This window comes from Pieris rapae, chromosome 3 (assembly GCF_905147795.1).
Source record: "Pieris rapae chromosome 3, ilPieRapa1.1, whole genome shotgun sequence".
Classification (NCBI taxonomy): Eukaryota; Metazoa; Arthropoda; class Insecta; order Lepidoptera; family Pieridae; genus Pieris; species Pieris rapae.
This window is the reverse complement of record NC_059511.1, coordinates 3,979,119-3,989,452: the sequence shown is the minus strand read 5'-3', so window position 1 is coordinate 3,989,452 and position 10,334 is coordinate 3,979,119. Positions and strand designations below refer to the sequence as shown.

General features: G+C 33.5%; 2 protein-coding genes across 3 annotated transcripts; both read left to right on the top strand.

Annotated features, from left to right (window-relative positions):
* Positions 1 to 1,084: 1,084 nt before the first annotated feature.
* LOC110997041 lies at positions 1,085 to 6,219 on the top strand. Its single transcript, XM_022264987.2, has 2 exons — positions 1,085 to 1,107; positions 5,301 to 6,219. The coding sequence occupies exons 1-2, from the start codon at positions 1,090 to 1,092 to the stop codon at positions 6,159 to 6,161; spliced, it is 879 nt and encodes a 292-aa protein (XP_022120679.1). The 5' UTR covers positions 1,085 to 1,089; the 3' UTR covers positions 6,162 to 6,219.
* Positions 6,220 to 7,055: 836 nt separating this feature from the next.
* Positions 7,056 to 10,326, top strand: LOC110997042 (myosin-G heavy chain-like). Of its 2 annotated transcripts, XM_045634587.1 has the most exons (3): positions 7,056 to 7,202; positions 7,496 to 7,808; positions 8,169 to 10,326. In XM_045634587.1, exons 1-3 carry the CDS (start codon positions 7,185 to 7,187, stop codon positions 9,464 to 9,466), a joined length of 1,629 nt encoding a protein of 542 aa, XP_045490543.1. In that variant the 5' UTR covers positions 7,056 to 7,184; the 3' UTR covers positions 9,467 to 10,326. The 2 variants fall into 2 exon arrangements, with proteins under 2 accessions (XP_045490543.1, XP_022120680.2); XM_022264988.2 differs by having other exon boundaries at positions 7,496 to 10,326.
* Positions 10,327 to 10,334: the final 8 nt, after the last annotated feature.

The following is a 10,334-nucleotide window of genomic DNA, read 5'->3' as shown; positions in this document are numbered from 1 at the left end:
ATCCAAAATTTTATTCAAATTTTACTTTTATGAAAGGCAAAACAGTGAAAAACAAAGACCAAATTGTGCGGAAAGTTGTGTTAAAACTGTTTGTCGTAATAGTCTTAATATAAAAAGCTATGCTATATATTTGTGAATAAATGACCTAATATAAAGAGCAGTGTTGGCCTAGTGGCTTCAGCGTTCGACTCTCATCCCTGAGATTGTAGGTTCGATCCCCGGCTGTGCACCAATGGTGCATCATCAAGTAATCTGTGTGAAAAATGGTGCGTAATACTTAGTAATATTTCTTAGTAATATTTTTCAGTATTACGTCATTTAAGATAAAAATAGTTTACCAATGGCACCACAACCTTTTTACGTTTGGGCATCATATATGTATCTGTTTCATGATCATTTATTAATATAATAGGCAAATAGCTGATCGGTCTTATGGGCCTGACACACGGCGTCGTTTTATCGGATCTGGTGTTCTAGTATGGCATGTTTTTTACGTCTGACCGTACAAGCAAATATTAATGGGGCATTATTAAATAAAAATATAAACCGAGGGCGGCGGTATCATTACTGCATTATAAAAAATAACTGTAATGATTTCCATTTCAATACTTTATTGTTTATGTTTTCCAGATAGTAAAACCCCACTCGGGAAGTCGGATAGGTATTAATAGTCAAGGTATACGAAGACTTTTTGTGATTCCTCATTAATTTATCTTTTTTTCAATCTTCAAAGCGTTTTAAACAAAAAGCTACGTGTCAAGTTACTGGCTGTGTTGTTACCTGTTTGAAATCTAACATTTTCTATCAGTTTGCTTTTATAAGGACAACGATTATGTTTTTGCTATTCCAAATACAGCATTTAGTTGCGGAAATATCGAGCAATTTGTTAAGTACATAACATAATTACCCATTCGATATTAACTTTAATTATTTAACATTCAGGTTAATTCGCCTATTAGCAATCAATCGAATTATCTTTAAAGATCCTGCAAATCTTTGTTATCACGAAATACCTATTTGGCCCGCAGTTATTTATACACGTCTTATGTAATTTTGTTTAGTTATATGTTGTAACTAGAGCCAGTAGACATGAAGTTGGTTTTAATAGTGAGTATTCTTTCTTTAATAACTGGCTAAACCTCACAACTCGAAAGTCTTTATACAGCTAAAATATTAAATAAGTGATCGCTTGCTATGATTGTACAAGGGCGACCCGTACATTTGTGAAAGCGCTTGTAAAGAAAATAACCAGTGATACAATTATTTGGTTTGCCTCATACTCCACTAAGGTGCCATCATTGGTGTAGTTTAATATAATAAGACTGATTAAAAGATTTTATTAACAAGGGGTAATTCTTAAAATTTGTTTTGTGTTTTTAAAATATTCATTAATTTCGGTTCGTGATGTACTGTATGCGAACGTACTTGTAATCTATAGAAAAAAATTCGTTAGGTTTAATCGTTTGCAAATTAATTGTACATTAATTAGTGTAACATACACAATTTGTGTCGTTTATACCTATATTTCAAAAATATAATTGCAGGTCATAGCAGGGTTTCATATATTTTTCTATGCTATTGCTAGTTGTGAAACAGTATATCTTTAATTTATTAACATCAGCCATTATATTATTGGGAAATAAAGTAACGTCAGCCAGGCCAAGGATATAATTGGACGTCAATCGCATATATGCGTAATTTCAAGTTAAGAAAAAGATAACATGAGCTAACCACCAATTTCATATCATCGGAACATTAATTCTATCCAAGACAATTATTATATTCCAGGCCATCTTCTCCGTAATCCTACTTGTTGTTTGTGAGCCGCAACAAGAAGCCCCGGCTAATAGGGATACATCAGGCCTTTACTATAACATTGACAAAAGCTATGGATGGAACTTCGATAGTAGATTTGACGAAAGTCGATACGATGAAGTAGATCATAGCCAAAGGACAGATCGAAGCAGGGACAACAAATCGCGAGAGCAAGGTGATCCAGATATTAAGAGAGAAGATGATAATTACAATGACAGAAACAGAGAAAAAGATAACGATCACCCACAAAATAACAATCGCGTAGGTAATAGAAACCGTTATAGAGAAAATGATCAGGATAATAATGGTAAAAATGAAAGATATAACGAACGTGATAAAAATCGGGAAGGCAATGATAATGTAGACAGCAACAGGGATGATAAAGGCCGTTCTGATAAAAATAAAGACTCCATCAAAGAAGATAAAAATAGAGATAGGTCTCAAGATAAAAATCGCAAGAAAGGAAATGAATCAGAAAATCGAAACGGCGAAAAAGAGTATAGTCAGAAAATAGATAGTGCACAAGAAAGTGATAAAGATAAAAACTATGATCGTCAAAATCAATATAATAAATCTAGTCGTGATGAACAAAACAATCAACGTGGATCTGATAAACAAGACAAAAATCGAGGCAATAAAAATTACAATGAAAAAGATAATTATGAATCAAATATTAAAAACGATAAAGACAGAAACCAGGTAAAAGAGAGCAGGAATAAAGAAAGTGATAAGAACGAGAAAGATATAAAGAAATATGAAAATGGTAGTAAAAATAAAAACGACGCAAATAATAATTACAAAAAAGAAAGAACTAATGAAAACAAAGACGATCGAGGCCGGTATCAAGAAGACGTAAACCGTGATGACACGCTAGATAAAGAGCAAAACTATGATAATAAGTATAATCTACAATCAAACAAAAACCGAAATAATGGTAATGATGAATATAGTCGTGAGCTTGAATATAAAGACAGTTCAAGACGTGATGATAAAGATAGGGATAGTTATAATAATTATCAATCTAAAGGAGAAAAACAGAGTTATTCGAGATCAAAAAGTGAAAATTATAGTTACGACAAAAAAGCAAAATCCTATCCTAATCTTTCTCCAGGTTACAGTTACTTAGAAAGTCTAATTACAGCACCTAAATCTAACTTTGACAGCTCAAATGTTAAAGTGATGGAAGGTCCTAAATACAAAGATAGTAGGAGTAAAGAACAAGGTAAAAAGGAAGAAGTTATTGAAATTCATGGTTACATCAGTAAAGGAAACGAACAAAGTGATAAGCAAGTAGAAGTCGACGTTATTGTAAAAAAGGCAGATACTCCTTTAGGAACGGGGCAAGATACAAAAGGAGGAATACATATACATAAAGTCCTAAACAACGAAGGAAACGAAAAAGCTTACCAAATAGAAGAACCACAAAGTGAATTTAAATACGAATACATAAAACCTGTTAAAAAAACTGGTGAAAATAAAGAAAAGAATTATAGGGAGTTATTCAATAACCATATTCAAGACAAAAAGGACCTTCTTGGAGGAATGGAGCTTCTAGGTTTAATTAGTAACATAGGGCAAGAAATAAAGGAACAAGTTATTGAAAAAATTCCAGGATATCATATTATTCAAAACTTAGATCCTAGAAGGCCGAAGAATAAAATTAAACCAGAGTATAACTACGATCAGAACCAAAAAAATCCAAAAATAGATCTTGAAGTGTATTACCCTCCAAAAACACAAGACGAAAAGATAGGTAAGAAAGTTGAAGACAAATCTTATACTGAATTTGACAAACGAAATAAAGATATTGAAATTCATACAAAAGATAAGAAAGAAAGAGTTAATAGCAAGTATCAGGGCAGAAAACTTATAAATGAAAAAGAAGACACTTATAAAAGTACGTACAAAAATGAAAAACTCGGTAAATATATTTATACTGCAAATAAAGACAATATTAATAAAGAAAAAGAAATCAGTATTCCCTCAAAAACAAATGCCGAAAGGAATCAGGAAGTAAAAAGTTATCAGCAAGAAGGTAAGAAAGAAATCTATGACTATCAAATTGGCCACAAACAAACAGATAGGGATGAGAAGAACTCCCAAAAATACGTTACTAGCCATAATTACGATAAAGAAATAAACAATAAGGCGTACCAATATGAAGAGAACTATAATTCGGGAAACTCGTATAAAAAATCTGAAATAAATGATGTAACACAACAACCATACCTCAATCGACAAAATGGATATCAAGATCCTAATTACTTTTATGAACCTATAAAGGTTAAGCAAGACCTAGTGAACTATAATCGTGACGATGACTATCCAAGTCGAGGATATTCACTCCAGGATAGAGGTATAAATTATGGTCCAGAATATCACGGTCCTGAATATTCAAAGCAAAAACCACAAGACAGAATAAATCCGTTACAAGATTATATCAGAAGCAAGCAAAAGGAAGAAAAATATATCTATGATTATACTATAGGAAATCTTGAAAAACAGGGTCCAGTATATAATTATAATACGCCCTATTCAACACTACCCTACTCTGATAAAAAGGGTTTGGGACAATATGATAAGCAAAGGGAATACAGTAATTACAATGATTACAGGCCAGCTAACGAGTACGAATATAATAGTAAACATAATTATGATCCAAAACCGAACGAAGGCTGGAGTTATCAAGGATTTCCTATTAATGGCCAAGGTAAAGAAAAGCTTGAAGACAAAAATAATTTTCCTAAATACGAAGAAGATAAAGAAGATCAAGGCGATATACGCAACGGTTACCCCTACAACGGATACAATAACTACGATGATTTCCATTATAGAGAACCATATTATGTAAATAAGGGTTACCCTAATTATATATTACCAAATTATAACCAGGGTCTCATTGGAAGCGGATTTGGTTTACCCCAACCTTATCCATTAATTAATCCTCTAAGTCAACAAATATTGGGATCTGCTGGAAGGATACAGAAATATAATCAAAACTATACAAACATGTCTCAACAGCGCGACTACAATCTGCATTTTGGAGAATCAAAATCTATTGAATCTTATCCTAATTATCACGACGCTAATAATTACTATGAATATAGAAAGCCAGTTTATGACACAACCTCCCAGAGTTCTAATAAGGAATACATGTATCAATATCAACTACCATATGCCACGGTGTTTGCTCGAATGGGAATTAGCTAAGACTGTTTTTGCTCTGTATGTCCGCCGACTCAATAATACAGGAGTCAGTTAGGAAATGCGACATTTGTTATCTATTTTATAGTTATTATTTCAATAAAAACTAAAAAACACTTGTAATTTCAATTATATTTCATCGCATCAAATTATATTTTATCAAATAAGTTTATAATTTAAAGGTAAAGTGGAAGAAAACAACTTCCGAAGCTAAGCTAAAAAGTGTAGTAATTTAATTTTCCTAAAATATTAATAAAACATAATATGTGTCTCAATTGCAGGCCACCTTCTCCTTGATCCTACTCGTTAATTGCGAGCCGCAACGTGGCTACCCAAATGATGAGCAGTTGACCATAAACTCTAATAGCAATCGCAACGAGAATCGTTATAGAAACGATCGCCGCAAGGAAGGGAACCCGAGAAATCAGGAGAGAGATAATGAGGAACGTGATCAGAGAGAGTATAGAAACCAGGGCAGAGAAAGAAGTCGAGGAAATCAAGCTCCTGATAATGTAGATGGCCGTGTGCCAGAAAGACACGGAGCCTACGGTGGAAACTATGGATATCCTTTGCATGAAGGGTTGGATTACGCCAACGTAGCCGAACACTTCTCAGGTAGAGACAACTACAGAGAACTAAAAAAGGATGACAGACGTATCAAAGAATATAAGAATCGCGAATATGATCCATACTATCCAAAGTACTTTTCCCCTGAGAAAAATTACTCAAATTATGATTTCTACGAAATGTTTCCCTATCCCGGCTTTGCAGGCCGTAGAGGTCTAGGATTTCAGAGAAGAACTTATCTCGTTAATGGCTACACCAGCCCTCTAACCAAGGAGTTACTGGAAATTGTAGGAAAACGTCGGGACTTTGAATATGACAAAAACTACCATAGAGTGAGTGATTATTACGATCTATATGAACCTAAGCATGAGCCAAGATATGATGACAGAGAGCTGTATTACGGCAAAAAGGAGTATAAATATGAAAGACAAGATCTATATAAGACTCCCTATCCCGAGGCACGGCCTTTAGAATATCAAAAGGGTTTGGTTAACAATCCCATAGGAAGAGAACTTTTGGAAACAGTTGGAAAAAACTATAACTACAATAGTGCCTATTACCCAAATTTGTACTAAATTGTAACGAATTTACCGATTCTTAAAAATAACATGTAATTAAAAAAGGTTTCATTTATTTTGTGTGTGTTTTTTTTTTATCTTACATATTTTAATTAAATAAATATTTAAGTGGGAAAGGTTACTAAACTATTAAATGTTTTCTTAGTTTCATATATTTCATAGTATGTTCGCATGAATACTTCAATATGGTTAAATAAATTTGAGCGTTAACAGAAATTTTGTTAAATTGTTCCTAATTTTACATACCAGTTCGCTAGGGCGTAGAGCCAGCAAGAACTAGCAAGAAACTGTCCGCCACTCTTTTTAATCGTCAAATTTTGAGTCATACAAATCATTAGAACTGGATGATAATTCCCTAATTTTGCTTGGAAGTTTATTGTAAAAACGAATACAATTTCCCTCTAAATAGTGGCTTATCTCCTGGAGCCCGGTTGGTCGTATGTTTAGATTAGTTCTGTTTCGAGTATTATATTGGTGAAAATCACCATTTCATATAAAATTCTTTTTTTTTTGCACATACAACCAGGCTTCAACAATATATTAACCAAATAGAGTAATAATATTTAAAATTATTCCGTACCGACTCCTTTGGTGAACACAACAAATCAGAATTCCTTGGGTCATTTGGAAATCAGACACGAACCTATAAAAATAATTATCGAAAATTAATTCATGTTGAGTAATATCTCCAAACATTAAGAAGTTTTCTATGAAAAAATAATAATTTAAGCGTCATGGTATGATGCCAAATAAACGGAAACGAAAAAGTAATATTATTAGGTAATACATAAAAAAATCCATTAGGTTTTCGGATTTCTCATAACGTCATAGTTATCTTCCACAACTAATAACGATGCATTTAATAATTAATTTAATGACTGCGATTAGCTGCTTGCGTGTGGTTTTCCCTCAAACTTTCAGAATATCATTAACAATTAATTTCCTAATGCCTTATAATAATATTTAGAGACGGAATTTAAATTATTGTATTTTGATGTTTTTGTCATTTGTCTCTCCGATATGGAAGGGAAAGCATTGGTGAGTTTATTATATTATAATGATAAGTAATGTATTTAATTGTTTTCATTCAATATTTACTGATGTATTCTTTAACCAGTTTTGTGAAGTCGTTACTAGAATACACTGAAATAGTAATTCAGTTATACAATATTATTTCAGTTATATTCATAGTTTAGATCTTAATCTTTAAAAAACATAGTCTTTTTACGTGACGTACTTTTGACGTACTTTTTTTACCACATGACTCATATTATCTGGTAAGTCAGTGCTCAAATTTATATTTGAATTGCGATTTATTGATATTGTTCCAGATTCTTACATTGGTGTTTGCTGTTGCTAATAGTCGTGTGTATTATGGAAAAGACCGTCCTGACAGTATTTTTGGCACGCTGCCACATATGTTGCACGACATGATCAAAGGGCACCGCAATGTACTTGGAAATAATTACAATCAGCAACCAGATACAAATAATTTCAATTCCGATCCCTATGGGAGCCGATTGAATTCAGGATATCAAAATTACATGGGAAACCAAGAATCAGGACATAGTGGTTATAATATACCAAACCATCAAGGACTTCCACATTCGGAACTTAATGAACCTTCAGAAGGGCTAAGAGCAGGTAATCCATCAAATTCTTACACCGATGAAATTTCTACCACTCCTTTAACTATCACGGAACCACAACAAGAAATGCTTCATTTAAGCACTAATCCACCACTTGTTTTGAATTCTTCTACGCCTATGGATTACAACAGCGACACGGTACATTCTTCAAATATTAAAAGGGACATTAACGGTTTGACCAATAATAACAATAGACTAGAAACAGACGATAGCACACCACGGCCAAACAATAAAAATAACAACACAATGCACATTGAAAATGATACAAGTCTAAATATAGAACCACCGCTTAATAAAGAAAAGGAATATGTAAGGGTAAATAAACCGCGAAATCCTAATGCAATCGTTTTTCCAGATAACATGGAAGAGATAAAAAGAGAGGTACCAGGGAAACATAATAGCAATGCATCCGAAATACCAAACAGATTCAATGATACGCCTCAAATCTTATATGCAGTTAATATAGCTCCTTCTGATACCAATCAGTGGAATCGTAATCCTTCAGCTCCTTTGACTAATGCCATCACTCAAACTCCTTCCCTGACAAATACCCAAACATTTATCCAAACTCCTAACCAAGCTCCATACGCAACACTTATAACTCCAAACCAAACTCCATTAATTAATAAAGTGGCTGAACCGAATCCATTCGGGAACAGCATAGTCTTACCGAATGCAAATGGTGGTTCCTCTGTATATACAATCGTAAACCTTCCCAACACCATCGCTAATGCTGATATTCCAAGCCAAATGTTCCAATCCACTGATGTAATTTCAAACCCTTCTAATTATCAAGTACAAAACTCGATTCCAACAGCCAATAGTGGAATAATAAACGGAATGCCAACCTATTATGTTGTATCTGTACCCAATCAATCCCCACAAACTATACAAACAAGTGTACCGTACACAAACGCGCCGGTCAGGTATAGCGTCGGTTATATTTCTAGTAATGGTCAAACCGTGTTAGTGCCAAGTTCTCCAACTGTTTATCAAATAATTCCTCAGACTTTTGTGCCCATCAGTCAAAGTAATGTGCAAAGTGCTTACGTGCCAGTATCCAGTGGCCAACCAAATGTGATCGCACAGCCGTTGACAAATCAAGGAAATACCGCTGTTACTTATGTACCCGTGTCTAATTCGGTTACTACTGGGCAACAGACTTATATGACAGTTCCAAATTCTCAAGGAAACGTACCTAACTCCCAGATCAACTATGTCCCAGTGACAAATGGACAAGGAAATATGGCAAGTCAACCGAATTACGTAACCGTATCTAATGGGCAGGGAAATACTGGGACACAAATAAATGTAGTACCGTCTGCTCAAGAAAATACTCAAATCAACTACGTGCCAGTGTCAAGTGGTCAAGAGAATTCGGGAAGTCAACCAAACTACGTAACTGTAACAAGTGGACAGGGGAATACAGGAAGCCAGCTTAATTTAGTTCCGGTTACAAATAGTCAGGGGAATACACAAAACTATGTGCCAGTGTCAAGTGATCAAAGTAACGTGGTAACGCTAACGTCAGCGCCATCGGAGACCATGGTTTTGCCGGCAGATACTCAATCTGTGACGTTATTGAGTTTTAAAGATAAAGACGAAGAAAAACCAAAGAAAAAGCCGTCTAAGAAGAAGTCCAAAAAGAAGTAGTTCTTATGTGAAAATGTGCGGGTGAAGTTCTCGTAGCTTTTTTGTTTATAAAGTTGACATAATAAGTTTAAAAATTTATGACAAGTATACGTGTGATAATTCATTTATTTATAAAACTTCATGTAACGTTATCTCTAAACTCTAATCTAATTTCTGTCGTGATCAAAATGGGAATAAATCCCCAAGGAGCAAACGTGGAACATAAGTGATTTTTGCGACAGCATTATTTATGACGACTGGGTTTTGCACTTAAAACGATGGGCTTTCCTTAGGGATGTTGTTTTTTTTTATTTTGACACAATTTCTTTCAACACATTTTGCAAGCATTTTTACATTGTATAGGAAGGTTTGAAGTTTTGTCCAAATTTTGATTTGGTCAACATTAACGAACAAACGAACCTCAGTTAACTACTTGGTATTCGTCGTGTAAAATAATAATTCTTGAATTAGTAATATTCTCATATCTTAATTGTAAGATTAATGACGCAGTGTAATTATTAATGTTATTTTAATTGATTCTAATAGCCAACATAATAGTAAATGCTTAAGTATCTATAAAATTAAATATATTATCTATTACGAAGAATAATATTTTAATGTTAAAACATTACGACTGTGGACATGCACGAAATAAAAACCAATAAAATACAAATTTGTGCCTTTACTTCCAAAGACAGGCTCTCTTAGATCGCCGATACGTAGGTATAACGAAATTCATAATATATTTTTTAATATATCTCGATCTTGTCGAGTCGAAAAAAATACCTATCAATGATAGTAAAGTGACGTGTCATCAATTCAAATTCTCTTTAATAATGTGTAGCATGTAATATGTTGTAGTTCTGTGAAATAAATGGATTAAAACCAA